Source organism: Alligator sinensis, unplaced genomic scaffold, assembly GCF_000455745.1.
Source record: "Alligator sinensis unplaced genomic scaffold, ASM45574v1 scaffold829_1, whole genome shotgun sequence".
In the NCBI taxonomy this organism is placed as follows: Eukaryota; Metazoa; Chordata; order Crocodylia; family Alligatoridae; genus Alligator; species Alligator sinensis.
In genome coordinates, this window is record NW_005842399.1 from 603,368 (window position 1) to 617,804 (window position 14,437).

The 14,437-nt window shown below is 57.6% G+C and overlaps 1 protein-coding gene across 4 annotated transcripts in view; it reads left to right on the forward strand.

The window, feature by feature from the left end:
• The window catches only part of RALGDS (ral guanine nucleotide dissociation stimulator), a 73,488-nt gene that overhangs the window by 55,644 nt on the left and 3,407 nt on the right, over positions 1-14,437 (forward strand). For 2 of the 4 annotated variants that reach the window (XM_025211286.1, XM_025211284.1), the window contains exons 2-16: positions 2,201-2,311; positions 4,032-4,225; positions 5,388-5,462; positions 5,963-6,156; positions 6,953-7,074; positions 7,266-7,481; positions 8,330-8,433; positions 9,048-9,132; positions 11,346-11,423; positions 11,516-11,602; positions 11,849-11,881; positions 12,187-12,308; positions 12,868-12,963; positions 13,348-13,600; positions 13,944-14,191. In XM_025211286.1, coding sequence (XP_025067071.1) covers positions 2,201-2,311; positions 4,032-4,225; positions 5,388-5,462; positions 5,963-6,156; positions 6,953-7,074; positions 7,266-7,481; positions 8,330-8,433; positions 9,048-9,132; positions 11,346-11,423; positions 11,516-11,602; positions 11,849-11,881; positions 12,187-12,308; positions 12,868-12,963; positions 13,348-13,600; positions 13,944-14,191 — 2,018 coding nt within the window. The remainder of the gene's footprint in view (positions 1-2,200; positions 2,312-4,031; positions 4,226-5,387; positions 5,463-5,962; positions 6,157-6,952; positions 7,075-7,265; positions 7,482-8,329; positions 8,434-9,047; positions 9,133-11,345; positions 11,424-11,515; positions 11,603-11,848; positions 11,882-12,186; positions 12,309-12,867; positions 12,964-13,347; positions 13,601-13,943; positions 14,192-14,437) is intronic. The other 2 variants (XM_014522802.2, XM_025211285.1) reach the window with 2 other exon arrangements.

The window sequence follows — 14,437 nt, forward strand, 5'->3', positions numbered from 1 at the left end:
TGTATCCCCTGCAGAAGGCACGAAGGCGAGCAGCTGGCCCGGGTTAGATAAACAAGGGAGCAAGGGGTCCCCAGGGTAGCATGCAGGAACTGTGTGCACGTGTGCTTGCACACGCACACCCACGTGCTAGCCAGGCTACCAACCCAGATGCAGTGTCTACCTAGGCCAGTCCCATCTCTGGAGTTGCCCCATGGACCCATTGGAGGGCTCTTACCAGCCACGGTTTCCCCTAGTTGCTTCCTCCATCTCAAAGATGTAGCTGCACTTTGAAGGGAAAAGCCATGGGTTGCCCGGAGAGAATCTCCAAGCCCCCACATGCGGCATCTCACCGTCTCTAAGCTAGCAGGCTCAGCTGGGTCCTGCTGTCAGGCGTTGCCTCCATACGGTGAGCGTGGGGTTAGTGTGTGCTGTGCCAACATGGTTTGCTTTTTTGGTGCAGAGGAAGGGCTAGAGCCCCCCAGGGCTTAAGAGGATCTGGATTAATCCTCTTAGAGGGAGCCTTTGACTCAGCAAATGGTGCTGTAGGGCTGTAGCTGAGGAGTCGCCGTGGGGAATGGAACTGACTTACCATTGCTGATCTGCAGCGTCATTGCCTGGCACGTATGCCAACTTTGCCAGACAGAGGCGGTTTGGACAAGCACATACAGCAGCCTTCAGAGCTGCCCAAACCATCACCCTATAGCCAAAACTCCCGAATCCCAAGTGAGAAAGCTTCTCTTTGTGGGAGGAGATGGCCTCCTGAACAAAGACTTGTAGTGTGGACGAGGCGGGTTGACTCCCAGCCGTGCCGTAACCAGCCTGAAGGGCCCATTTAGGTCTGTGCTTCCGACGTGCCCTCTGATTTGGGGTGTTCAGCTTGAACAAACTGAAGCTTGACTTTTAGAAACATCCGTGGTTCCTCTGGACCTCAGCTGGAGCTGTGGGTGCTCTGCACCTCAACACCAGGCCCAGGAACCCTGGCGTTAGGTGCCCCAAATGTCTGGGCACTGAAAAACGAAGGGCAGTATTTCCCATTTGTGCGGATGAGGATAATAGCACAGGGTGGGTTTTATGTTGTGCATGGATCCACAGTCACGCTTGCAGAGTGCTTTTGAGCTCTGTAGATGCTGCTAGAGAGAGAGAAACCGGTATCAGCACATAGATGCCTATATGCTGTGGTGATGGGCACATGAGTGAGTTATGCCAGACCCTGTGACGTGAATCTGTAAGAGGTGTGTTGCATTCACTGCCTCCCCACATGACCCACCGCAACTAAATCAGTCCCCTCCTCTGGGAGCTTTCCTTGCACTTTTTGTATCCAGGACTGTCACACCCGCAGGCCATTTTCCGGGCTCTCCCTATCTCCGAGCTTCCCAAACTGAGTCAGCCTCTTGAGCATGGTACCCGATACAGGTTGCTGTCCCGGGCTGGCCGGTGGCTCGGTTTCGCTGCTGTTACGTGTTACGTAAGCAATGATGACACTGCCGAGCAGTGAGATAACAACGGCCGCATTCCTCGCGTGCGATCCTTGGAGTGCAGATTGCCAAAGGGACTTGGGATTGTGGTGCCACCCCCGGAGAGGGCAGGGGCTCAGGAGAGAGTGGGAGTGGGTGCTATAGTGGGTGGAACGAGTCCACGTTGTGTCAGCTCCAGGTCCCTGGGTAAAACCCACCAGGGAGCCTTGCCTTCCTGGCTGCCAGCAGAGCAAGCGTTAGCTGCTGGGCATGGGGTCCTTGCTCTGAACGCCAGCTCCTTCTGCATAGCTGGGCCTGGCTTACAAAGCGGCTGAGCACCGAAGCTCAGTGTGGGAGTTACAATGCTATGGGGCCAGGCTTTCCAAAGAGGTTGAATGCAGGGTTTCAGGCACTCACCCCCCATCTCTGGCTGGTGCACAGTGTGTGTTTGGACAAGGCGTAGGGAGGCAGAGCAGTCGGGAGTGGGCTGACTCTCCTGGCACCTCCCTGCGCTGCTGTGGGGTGTTGTGGTGTTCACTGATAAGGGGGAGTGGTTCCTACTGAGACGAGCTTCCTCGCCGCACGGTGTCCACCCGCCCACGAGGAATGATGTAATCTAATTTGTGCATGTACCTGCAAATATGCAAACCCTGTCACCTCTCTGAGCCCTGGCCACTTCCTCTCGGGGGACAAGAGCAGGGCTGGGGCTGGGTCCCCCCTCCCCTGCTTCATGGAAATGACTCTCTGCTTGTCTCCCTGCGTTGCAGAGCTCCACGCAGGAGATCGGGGAAGAGCAGGAAGACGGCGTGATTTACAGCATATCCCTCCGGAAGGTGCAGCTCCATCACACAGCCAACAAGGGGCAGCGATGGCTGGGGGTAAGCAGGGCAGGGGCGCTGGGCCAAACTTCCCGTTGTTTTTTCCCCCCACAGCCCTCCCCACTGAGCTCTCCCGGAGCGATTCTGCTGCCTGTGGCAGCTGGCAAAGACGTTCATCCTTGCCATTGCCCGGCCTGTAACCAGCGCTCTGTGGCCTCTCTCACTGTGTTGTGTGGCCTGGGTCACAGGGCGTGCGGTGGGAGCTTGACTTGGGAATGTGGCTGCTGGAGGCAGAGGTGTCCGACACTAGCCAGTGCAGGGGGAGAATAGCTCTAGGGTTTGGGGGCCCAGACAGGCAGGCTCAATACACCGTGCCTGGGTGCCCAGCCCACCTGCTCCATCCTTGAGCCATCCATGGGGGAGCATCCCTATGTTGGGTTCTTCTACAGAGCTCCTGATCCTGACCTGACCCCGGGCTGTAGCAGGAAGGGAGAGAGTGCTGGCCATAGGCTGTGGGGTCAGAGGAGAGGAATTCCCCTTTCTTGCAAAGCAGGAAGGGAATGGAAAGCAGACTGGGGTAGGGCAGGGGTCTTCTGGGAGGTGCTGGATTCCCCAGTTTCCATGGGACACAAGGCTGCTCAGTTTTCCTCAAGCCTTGGCCCTTTCTGTTCCCCAGAAAGGGCAGAGTTAAGACTGCCCCTTCTCCCCATCTCAGAGGGATTAAGACCCTTTTACCTTCAGCCTCATAGAGCCCACAGAAAAGCCTCTTCTGCTGTGCTGGAAACAGCAGGGCAGGCCTGGGGTGGGAGGCGGAGGTGGGCGGCCAGCCCACAGGAATGCAGTGTTGGGGATGAGTTTTCCGGCTGTCTGACTCCATCGCATTCCCGCGTCTGCCTGGACAGGCAAGGAGCACAGCAGAGCGAAGGATCCCAGAGCCCTGATGGCTCCACGCCTGGTTTTCCGAACTGCCCGAGGAGGGACGTGTCTGGCTGATGTGGGAGATGTGGGAGCTTTGGGGTTTGCAGTGACTGGAAGGGAAGAGGGGCCATGCAGTGGTCACGGGGCTTCCTGCACTCTATTTTTCTTTCCCCTCCTTTTATTTCTTTCCTTTTCTGCAACTTTTCTCTGCTTCCTGGAGTGAGTGGGTTTTCTGCAACTTTTCTCTGCTTCCTGGAGTGAGTGGGTTTTCTGCAACTTTTCTCTGCTTCCTGGACCCACTTGTGCTGGGTGGGTCTGAGCCAAGCCTGGGGGATGAGCTGGGGTGCTGCAGCATGGCAGCCCTCTGAGCACAGGGGCAGTGGGGACCCAGGGGCAGGGAGTTAGGGTTGCCACGGGCATGCTGAACAAGCTGTATTTAGTCCCAAATGGCTCCATCAATAGAGCATGGGGCTGGGAGCCAAGAATTCCCTGGTCGTGCCTGGGGGCTGGCTTTGTCCCCCGGAGAGGAGCCCTGCCCAGGGAGAGGCAAAAGTGCAGCTCTTCATGCAGATGCTGCATGTAGGGGCAGGTTCTCAACAGTCCTGTGGCGGCTGCAAAGGGCCTTCCAGCCTCCTGCTTGGGAGTGACATCTCTAGGAACGGCACTGGGCATCTGATGGCTGGGCTATCCCCCAGCTCCATGATGCCATGCTTGGGACAACAGCTTTAGGGAGAAGTGCCCTGGGACTGGTCCTGTTGTAGCTCCATGTGTGTGCCCCTCTGGACACCAGTGCTTCTGGCCTGTGCTTGCATTGGTCTGTCTCACCCCCAGCCTGACATGTCTCCTCCTCCCTGCTTTGCAGTTCGAGAACGAATCGGCCTTAAACCTCTACGAGACGTGTAAGGTGCGGACCATAAAAGCCGGGACCCTGGAGAAGCTGGTGGAGTATCTGGTCTCGGCTTTCAAGGGCAATGACTCCACCTACGTCACCATCTTCCTGTGCACTTACCGAGCCTTTGCCACCACCAAGCAAGTGCTGGACCTGCTGCTCAACAGGTGATGCTGCCCCTCGCCTCTGATGCGCTTTGAGGGGTTGGAGGCTGGGGGCATGCCAGGGGGTCGGTACCCTACCCACCCTCAAGTTCTCATGAACAGTGCACGTATTCTTTCAAAAGGATCTACATCCTCTCTTCTCTTCTAGCCCTGTCATGGCTGTCACTGGGTCACTCCCAATTTGGACCAGAGTTCGTCCTCCCACCTCCCCTGTGGGGGCTCCTCGTGCCCCTATCCAGCCTCCAAACTTCCTCAGTCTGGCTGGGCTGGCTCCTCGCGTGTAGCCCAAGCGAGCAGGCTACTTGCTGGTGGGGTAGGGAGGGCTTCTGCAGTGCTGGACTGGCCCACATGGCCGCATCTCCAAGCAAGGCAGAGGGTGACATCTCGGATAGGGGAGGAACCTCTGCTGTCCCGCATGTCCCAGAGCCCTCCCTTCTGCCAGCCTTGCTGCTGCCGATCCTTCTGTGCCCAGGGGAGATGGAGCATAATGCATATAACAGGAAATAAGGGTGGGGCCAGCCCCTATGAGCTCGGAGACTTTGGCTTCTCTGCCTTGAGCCCTTTAGCAAATCCCCCTTCGCTCTGCAGCTGGAGCGTCTGGCTCACCCCTCCCCCTCCGGCTCTCCTCCACTTCTCTATCTCCTCGTGCCTCCCCAGTGCATTTGCTGGGCCTTTGAACAATGGGGCAGTGTTCGTGGGAGCACATACCAGGGAGCACGTGTCTCGCTCTTGTGCTTCAGGAGGTTCTGGCTGTCCTAGGGATTGTCTCGGCATTGTGCTATGCCTGGAATCCGAGTGGTGGTGGGTGGGTGGGGGAGCGCAGGGCTTGTGGACGAGGAGGCTCGTAGTGCAGAGGAGGGATTGCAGCCCAGGCTGTGCTCTGCACAGCCACTTCCCAAGGGCCAGTCAGCCTCGTCCAGTATGGAGATAACACAAGGCAGTCCCAGAGTGAACCAGGTGCTGTCTGTCTGCTTTCCTGCATCTGGTCATGGCCCTGCTCTCATAATGCGTCTGGTCAGTTGTGCGTGGGTTAATGCTGGGAGGAAGAATTGCTTTCTGTCCCCTGGGGCTGTTGCTCTAGGCTTTGATGTCTGAGAGAGGGCTGCCAAGGAGTGTGTGTGCAAAGCAAGGATGTGGCTTGAACTGCCCTGTCATGCCCCTCCAGGTACGGCAAACTCCACCCGCAGGCCAACGGGGACCATGCCAGACATGCTGTAGATGAGCGGCTGGAGCTGAAAAAGTGAGTGTATCTGCTACCACTCCACCCAGGCTGCTCCTGAAGCGTCTTTGGGGAGCTGGGCTGGCGGGCACTCCCCGAGCTGGTTCAGGGCAGGTGCAGCCTTCCCCAGGTGACAAAGCCACGCATGTGCCAGGTCTTGCCCTCTGCAGTGGGATTGGATGTGTAGGCAGGATGGCCCTGAGCTGAGCCTGGCCAGTGTTTAGACATGGTTCTGGATTGGGCGGGTCCCCAAAAGCAGCCAGGAGTCAGCTTCGGGCGTCCTGCCCTGATCGCGTGTGTATAGGCCATGTTCCTTCCCCTTTCTTGAAACTGGCTGAGCTGTTTGCCGCTGCCGTGCCCTGCAGCAGCAAGTTTCACAGGGTGATTGTACCCATGGTGGAGAGTGGCTGGGATATCAACACGTGCAGGCTCGCAGAGGCTGGGTCTGCCTACTTGCGTGTGGCTGCTTCCTGCATCCCTGGCACTCATGCTTGCCTCTCTATGTGCTCCCCCACCCCCAGCACCATCTCCTCCATCCTGGGTGCCTGGCTGGATCAGTACTCAGAGGACTTCCGGAAGCCCCCCGACTATGCCTGCCTCAAGCAGCTCATCTCCTATGTACGCCATAACATCCCTGGGTCGGACCTGGAGCGTCGAGCACGGATCCTGCTGGCCCAGTTCCAGCAGCAGGAGCGCAGCGAGGCGGAGGCCGAAGGTGAGCAGTGCTTCCTCCCCACACCTGGTGCCCCCTCCTGCTCTGTATGGGGGAGGTGGATCTTGGGCTTCCCCAGGGTCTCAGGTGTGGAGAGCTGCCTGCAAAGACCCCCTGTGGCAGGGACATGAATGGAGAAAGGAGGGCGAGTGCCTGAGGGATTGCCAGGGCTGAACAAAACCTGCTGCACAGTTAAAGGCAAATTAGGCTGAAGTGGATTAAGGATGCTTTGGTTCTGAACGTGAGGGCTGATGCAGGGGGTTTGGGCAGGTGAACTAGCTAGCTACCAGTCCTCCTTGTAGTTAATCTGGATTAGTCTTCCCATATCAGTGAGGTCTGATCTGTCTTTCCCTGCCCTCATCAGGCCCTCAGACCCCTCGCTGTCCCACAGCAGGGGCTGCAGGCAAGTTCAGGTGACAAATGAGCGTCTAAGGTAGCCTCTTCAGAACCAGATCCCCCCCAGGAGGGTGGCATTCCTTGCAGAAACGTGATGTGTGGGCGCCTCCATCTGCTCTGCCAGTGTGTGTGGGATGTGTGTGGGTGTATGTGTGCCTGCACATGGGAGCGGGGGTGGCCTGGGCACACGTGCAAGAGGAGCACTTGGGGTGTGGGAGAGCTAGCAGGGATGGGGGGAGGGCAAGGGGGCGTGCAGTATAGCGAGGGGGCAAGGGGGCATGCAGTATAACGGGGAGGCAAGGGGGCATGCAGTATAGCAAGGTGGGGAGCAAGGGGGCGTGCAGTATAGCAAGGGGCAGGGGGTTTGCAGGTCATTCTTAGTTTTGCCCCCCGTGTCTTGCAGCCGTGGACCACACCAGCTGCACCTTCCAGATCGTGGAGGAGAACGGGCTGGGGGAGGGCAAGCCAGACTTCCTCTCCTTCTCCCCAGAGATGGTAGCCGAGCAGTTCACGCTGATGGATGCTGTGAGTATTGGTCTGGCTATAGGCATTGATTGCTTTCTGGCCACATGCTTGTGCCCAGCCCACGTGCTGCCTGCCAGTCTGCCTCGGCCTTTCACTGTCTTTCCCCCTTGCTCCCCACATCTCCTCCTGCTTCCCCCGTTGCCTTCTCAGACATCCCCAGACAAACCCATCTCCGTCCTTTCCTCTTCCAGGAGCTGTTTAAGAAAGTGGTGCCGTACCACTGCCTGGGCTGCATCTGGTCACAGCGTGACAAGAAGGGCAAAGAGCACCTGGCACCCACCATTCGGGCCACCGTCTCCCAGTTCAACAGAGTCACCAACTGCGTCATCGCCATGTGCCTCGGGGACCGGTCCCTCAAGCCACAGCAGAGAGCCAAAGTGGTGGAGCGGTGGATCGAGGTGGCTCGGGTAAATGAAACTGGCCCCAGGAGGTTGTCCCTGGTTGTTGGTGGGAGGTTTTTGCAGCACTATGGTCTAGGGCAGCATTGCTCAACCCATGGGGTGCGACCCAAAAGTGGGTCGTAAGAATATATGAAAGGGTCACAAACAAACTTTAAAAATGGGTTCTCCTTTAAAAGGGAAAAACACGGGAAACCGTGGGTTTTCCCTTGCAGACTGGCAGAGTTCCAGCCTGCAAGGGCCTGCTTGGGGCTGCTTGTGGCCCCCTATGCCCCACACACTGGGGAGCTGGGGGGAGCAGCAGGTCAGGAGTGTGGGCCACTAGGTCAGGACTGGCCATCAATGTTTACAAATGGGACCTGGTACAAAAAGGTTGAGAACCACTGGTTTAGGGCTCCACTTTGCAGTGCAGAGCCTTGCGTTTTAACAGACAGGCAGGACAGATGTGCTGACAGAGGTCAGCACATCTGTCCTGCCACTGGCTCACTCTGTTGTCCCAGGTCAGTCCAGGGGACCTGGGCAGGCCTCTTCTATCTATGCCTCAGCTTCCCCAAGCCTGCGCAGCCCCAGTCACCCATTAATCTGTTTTAAATGACCTCCTATCCCAGATGGGGGTATGAGCGACCTGGCAGAGGTGGGCCAGGAGCGGGTAGGCTGAAGGGGGCTGGGAAGTGCTATGGGCAGAGCCACCGTTGGTGGACAGCAGCGTGTCTCTGCTGTCAGTGGGGTGGCATGGATTGAGTGAGCTGAGGATCTGGCCCTCCTGTCCCCATTGCCCAAGGGGGAGTTGATAATCCTTTTTGTGCGCCATCTCCAACTAACATCCAGCCCTGCCACTGGCTTGTGTCCCCCCCCAGGAGTGCCGCATCCTGAAGAATTTCTCCTCTCTCCGTGCCATCCTCTCTGCCTTGCAGTACAACGCCGTGCACAGACTGAAGAAGACCTGGGATGAAGTGTCACGGTGAGCAGAGCCCCCTGGGGTCCAGCTGTTGCTGCAGAATAGGCAGCTCCCCTCTGCCTCACATAGGACTCATGTCACAGGGCTGCCCTGTAGTAGTGGGGTCCCCTGGTAGCATGAATGTGGCCTGGGTGACCTTGCTAGCTCTAGCCCTGTGTCATGGAGCATGTCCAAGAGCCAGGGTCCAGGGTGAAATAGCAGAAGTATCCTGCTAGTGTGGATATAACATGAAGAAGCTCCACCAGTGCTACCCAGTGATGCCATGAAGAGCTGTGTGCCCTTGAGGGGCCCAGCCAGCCTGAGAAGAATGTCTTGCAGTGTCAGCAAATCCACCAGCCAGCGGGAAAGAGACGTGTTCCTTGTGTATGCTGGGAAAATCTCCTGTATTACTCAGGAGTGGGGAGGGGAGGGGAGGCAGCTCAGTCGGTGGGGCTGGGCTCAGGCAAAAAAGTGGGTATTGGAGGAACAAGGTGGGGCTTTAGTCTGACAGCAGCATCGGGGGTTAATGAATGCTGCCCTAAGAGGGGGCATAGAGAAGTGCAAGGGTGGGGGTTGTCCCAACCAGGAGGCAGAGAGGGGGGACCGTTACTAATGCCTCCTTGTTTCTCTGTGAGCAGGGAGAGCTTCCGCACATTTCATGAGCTATCGGAAATCTTCTCTGACGAGAACAACCACTCGCTGAGCCGGGAGCTTCTCATCAAGGTACGAGGAGCTCCATCAAAATTTGTCCTAGCTTGTTCCACCTGCTGCTTTCATCCCCCAGCATCCCGCGTCACTGCTGACCGTGGGCTCCAACTCCAGGCTCGCAGGGAGGAGGTTGCAGCGGGGCAGGGAGTCCTGTAGCAGTGTATACCACGAGCTGCTCGAGGTCTTAGAGAGGCTTCAGGGCGTGCCTCCTGTTCACCAGCACTCACACACACTCTGCTTGCCCATATAGATGCTGACAGATGTGTGCCTCAGGCTGAGTATGTGCCCAACCAAACCAGATCGGGTCCTGGTTTGAATTATTTAAAGCTGAGCTGTTTACACACCCTCTGCCCATGGGGAACAGACCAGGAGTGTGTCCTGTAAACCCAAGCAAAGGTTTGCCCCAAAGACCCTACAGCCTTGCAGCCTCCAGCAAGGGCTTGGGGATAGGCAGCCAGACCTGTCTAAAACAGGCCATTTCCACCACCCTGGACCAAGGGAGACAGGGCCAGGAGGCTTCCGAAATTCCTCCTGGCTTGTTTCGCGGGATGAGCAGAGACTGTTTACTTACGGGCCGGCTCTGGAGTTGCTGTACGTGCAACTCCTCAGTGGTGCTGTGTTGCCTGCCTTCATGATTTTCAGCTAAGCAGTGACCGAGGCAACCTGCTGTGTTGCACATTGCTCCATTCAAGCTTGGGCTGGGCACTGGCAACAAAGAAATCCCCAGTGAAGGCAGAAGATAAGGGGGGAGGGTGCATCCGGACAGGGATTCCCTCCCCATCCCTTATCTCTGGCACAGAGATAGTGGTGCTCTCCCCCTGCAAGGCCAGGCCAGATGCAGGCTGTGGCATGGAGACCTGGACAGGCTCTCGGCTTGCTTCTCATTATCTCTCTCCCTATGAACAAACGTGAGGTTTTAAGTGTCTCAGAAACTGGCTGTGGGATCTTGTGAATCCAGTGGCTGGAGCCAAAATAGAGCAGTCACTCCTGGCACCTACCCCACAAAGGAAATAGCTGGCTTGGGGGCTGCTGGAATGACACACGTGCAGATCTCTCTTCTGGGCCTGATTCTGCTCTCATGGCCGCCAGCATGATTCAGGAGCAGCCCTGCTGATGCCCGTGGTGTTGTGCTGTGTTAGGGTGCCCTGGTTTATGAGGTGGACTGGAGCCTGTTCATTCTTGAACCACATAGGGATTGTTCATGCTGGAGTCTTGGCATCACCAGGTTGCCAGAAGCCACAGGCTCAAATGCAAAGGATGTCTGTGCTGCCATGCATGATGCTGTGCCACCCTTGCCAGCTCCCCTCTGGAGATGGCTGCTTTTTAGCCTGTAGGAAAAGCTCCTCTGGGTCCCAGAGATTCTCAGTCCCTCTTGGAGCCTGTACATGGTTCGGGCTGCCAGCGGCTGCAGGAACATTTGTCTGTCCCTGGAAGCACTCACATGGCCGTTTCATCCGAGCGCTGATTGGGCTGGGAGCATCAAATCCAACAGGGAACAAACCCTCCTGTTGCTGTATTGATGCACGGAGCCAGGGAAGGCAGCATGGCCTTCCCAAGAGAAGCTGCCTGTGGTGCTAGTGCCAGCGCTCAGCCTCGATCATCCCTTTCTCCATTAGGACACTGAAGGGTTGTTGGCTTAGGAGAGTCGCACCGACGGACAGGCTGTGAATGACAGCCAGGGCATGAGTCCCTGTGAGAGCACTCTGACTCCAGTGTAACATGCCCTTTTTCCAGTTCAGCTCATGACTTGTAGGCGGTTAATACCGGGTCTCACGGGGAACTTCCCATGACATCTCAGAGCTCTTTCCAAAGGAGGAGCTGTGCTGCCGCTTGACTTGACCCAAGAGCAGAGAAGCCCGTGGCTCAGTCAGCCTTACCCCATAGGTCAGTGGCAGGGTCAGGAATAGAGCTCACACTAAGGGCACGTTTAGGCTCAGACAGAAAAAGCTGCTCGCTCCGCCCCCAGAGAGTGTACCTATATCCCAGCACCAGTTATATCACGGTGACCAGCAAGGTGCCCTGTGTGGACAGGCCCTCAAGCTGGCAGGGCCCCCGCATCCATTCCTGCCTGCATGGGGCTGCTGCACTCCCAACCCACCCTGGGGTGCAGTGCGAGTGCCAGTAAGCACGGCGCGAAGTCCAAGAGGCTGGAGTTTGTAATCCACGGGAGCCTCTTGCATTAGCGAGTGTTAGTGATGAGCCAACCTCTCTCCTTCCCACAAATCCAGGAAGGGACGTCCAAGTTTGCCACCCTGGAGATCAACCCCAAGAGGGCCCAGAAGCGCCAGCAGCAGCAAAGAGAGATGGTGAGTTGGGCACCACTGCCCTCTGGGCTCCCAGTGTCCTTGTAGGGGCTGTGACCAGGCTTCTCCAGCTGACCCTTGTTCTCCTCTTGCAGGGTGTGATGCAGGGCACCATCCCCTACCTGGGCACCTTCCTCACAGACTTGGTGATGCTTGATACCGCCATGAAGGATTTCTTGGATGTACGTACCCTGCCGTGTGCTCTCCTAATCTCATTCTCCTTCCAGAGCCCTGAAGCTCCCAGGAATTGGCTAAAATGTAGTTGGACCCTGTTGGCTCCCCTACCCATAGGCATGTAGGGATACATTGCTGTGCTGACACTGTCCCCTGGCGGAGGCTCGCTTCATTGCATGATCCATGCCAGGCTGTGGGATAGGGACTTCCCATGCTTGGTTTGCTGTAACGTTCCTTTGACTTCTTTCTTTCAGGGAGGCTTGATCAACTTCGAGAAGAGAAGGAAGGTGAGTGCTTGTCACGTTCAGACTTTGCACAGTGAGGCAGATGATGGGGCTGGCTGGATGCCCCCTGGTACCCAGAGTCCCCACTCCAGTTCAATTGGGGCTGGTTCCCCTCTTGTCTTAGCTCTAGCCCTCTCTTGTCCTGCAGCTTGGAGCACTGAGCTCTGAGCTGCTCAGTTAAGGTCATTCCCACACATGGCCCTCAGGACTGGTCTGAAAGTGAGAGGGCTCGGGTTGGGGAGGTCTGGCCAGGGCAAGGTGAGTGGGAGCCGGGCCTCACTCAGTCTCCCTGCCTCTCTTGCTCACAGGAGTTCGAAGTCATTGCCCAGATCAAGCTGCTGCAGTCGGCCTGCAACAACTACAGCTTCACGCAGGAGGACCGGTTCGTAGAGTGGTTCCACGGCGTGGAGAGGCTCAGCGAAGCCGAGAGGTGAGCCCAAGCCAGATGCTTCGGTCCTAGGGCCTCTCTGAGGACTCCCCTCGTTCCACACTGCTGTGGGATGGGAGCATGGCTGAGCTGCCCTGCTTTGCTGGCTCCTTCAAACTCAAACCTCTTACAAGTTGCTACCAAGGCCTTGGGGCCTGTAGCCCCTTCCCCTCAGTGCATATAAGGCCCTGGGCAGTCTCCACTTGCTTCCCAAGCTTCTGTTCATCAGGACAATGTGACACTGGTGAAGGGTGTGGGCTGAGCCCTCAGACTAGGGGCTGCCTAAGCAACTAGACCTTCCTTCTTGCCTGGGGGCTGACACCTAACCTTGGGACCTGGGCAGCCCCCTGCCTTGTATACCCAGACTTAGCCCTGCCAGAAACCTGTGGTCACCCTAATCCTGCAGACTGAGGCCGATCCATTCCTTCTCGCTTTGGGGGTGCCTTCTCTGCACTGCTCACACAGTGGTCATGGGGGGGAGGAGGGGTGCAAGCCCAGCCCAAACACATGGGCTTTACCTCAGGCTGCAGCCAAGCTGACTGTCTGTTCTCTCCCTTCCCAGCTATGGGCTCTCATGTGAGATCGAGCCCTTGTCTGAGTCAGCCAGCAACACGTTGAAGGCAAAGAAAAACACGGGCATCATAAAGCGATGGAGCGAGTGAGTCTCCCCTGTCCCTGGGGTGCTTGCGTGTGGCCGGTCTAGACAGAGGAGAGCTGACAGAGCCACCAGGAGGCTGTCGCTGCGGGGTGAAGGCAGAAGCGAGGTCCACGAGTGCAGCATTACAGAGGGGGCATAGGATTAGAATAGACGAGGCCTGCAGGTCACATCAGGGGGCATCGGTGCAGCTGTGTGAGGGCTCGCTATTGCAGAATGCAATGGAGCAGGCTGGAATCCAGCCAGGCCAGGGGTCTCGCTGCCCACAGATGTCTCCTTTTTGAGCCATGGGACCTGGACCTGGGTTGTTGGGTAGCGAGCTGACTGGGTCCCTTGGCTGCTTGACACGCCAGCATGGTCATCCAGGGCCTCTCTCTTCTCTGATAGTCGGCAGCCGCCAAGCGCCGAGCCCTGCGCCAGTGGCAGCTCCCACTCCAAGTCCTTTGACCAGCTCAAGTGCGGGCAGTACCTGTGCAGCGGGGACACCACTGACTCACTCAGCGTCACCTCCGCCGGCTCCAGCAGCTCTGACGTGGAAGAGATCAACATCAGCTTCATCCCCGAGTCCCCCGACTGCCAGGAGAAGAAGGTACGGGGCAGCTCGCCGGGCTCTCCCCGCGCCCAGGGCAGCAGGAGGCAGGTGCGCCCAGGGCATGGGGGTGGCATCTCTGCCTTCAGTTTGGAGGTGGGGTGGGGCGGGGTGGGCCCCTGCATTGTCCCCTTAAAGGTTGGGTCTAAGTTGCGGGAGCCCCAGACCCCTCTGCCTTCCCATCTCCATCCGTGGCTCCGGTTGGGATTCTCTCCATGTCCTCGGGCACTTTCTCCTCCCACTCCATTGTTGTAACTGCCTCTTCAGTTACAGAACCCCCTGCCCCGGCTCTGCCCCCCTGCTCCCTTCCCAGCCCCTAGGGGACATTGCTGGGATCCCCCATCTCATGGATCAAGAGGCTGAAAGCTATTGCACGTCTGCCTCTTCCCCTCAGTTCTGGGAATCCACCTCTCTGTCCTCACTGGACACATCTGGGATTGGCTCAGGCTCCAGCAGCGCCTCCTCCTCCTCGGTCTCCTCCACGCCGGTGACGGCATCACGCACCCACAAGCGCTCCGTCTCGGGGATCTCCAGCTACTCCTCCCTCTCACTGCCCCTCTACAACCAGCAGATTGACGATTGCTGTATCATCCGTGTCAGCCTGGCTGTGGACAATGGCAACATGTACAAGAGTATCTTGGTGAGTGGGTTGTTCCTGTGATGTGTCCACGTGGGAATGCCCAACAGCCCAGGATCCTGAGGACGTCTCCTAGCTCCAGCCCCTCTTGGAAGAGCTGTGTCCTGGAGGAGGACCAAATGTTGGTGCGGTGGAGGGTGGGGATTGCTGCTAGTCTAATGAATCCTGGTGCCTGGGCTCTGCCTTAGCTGCCATGGTGGCTTTGGGGTCCTCAGTCCTGTTCCTCTGGGTTGATGCATCCCTTCCCTACA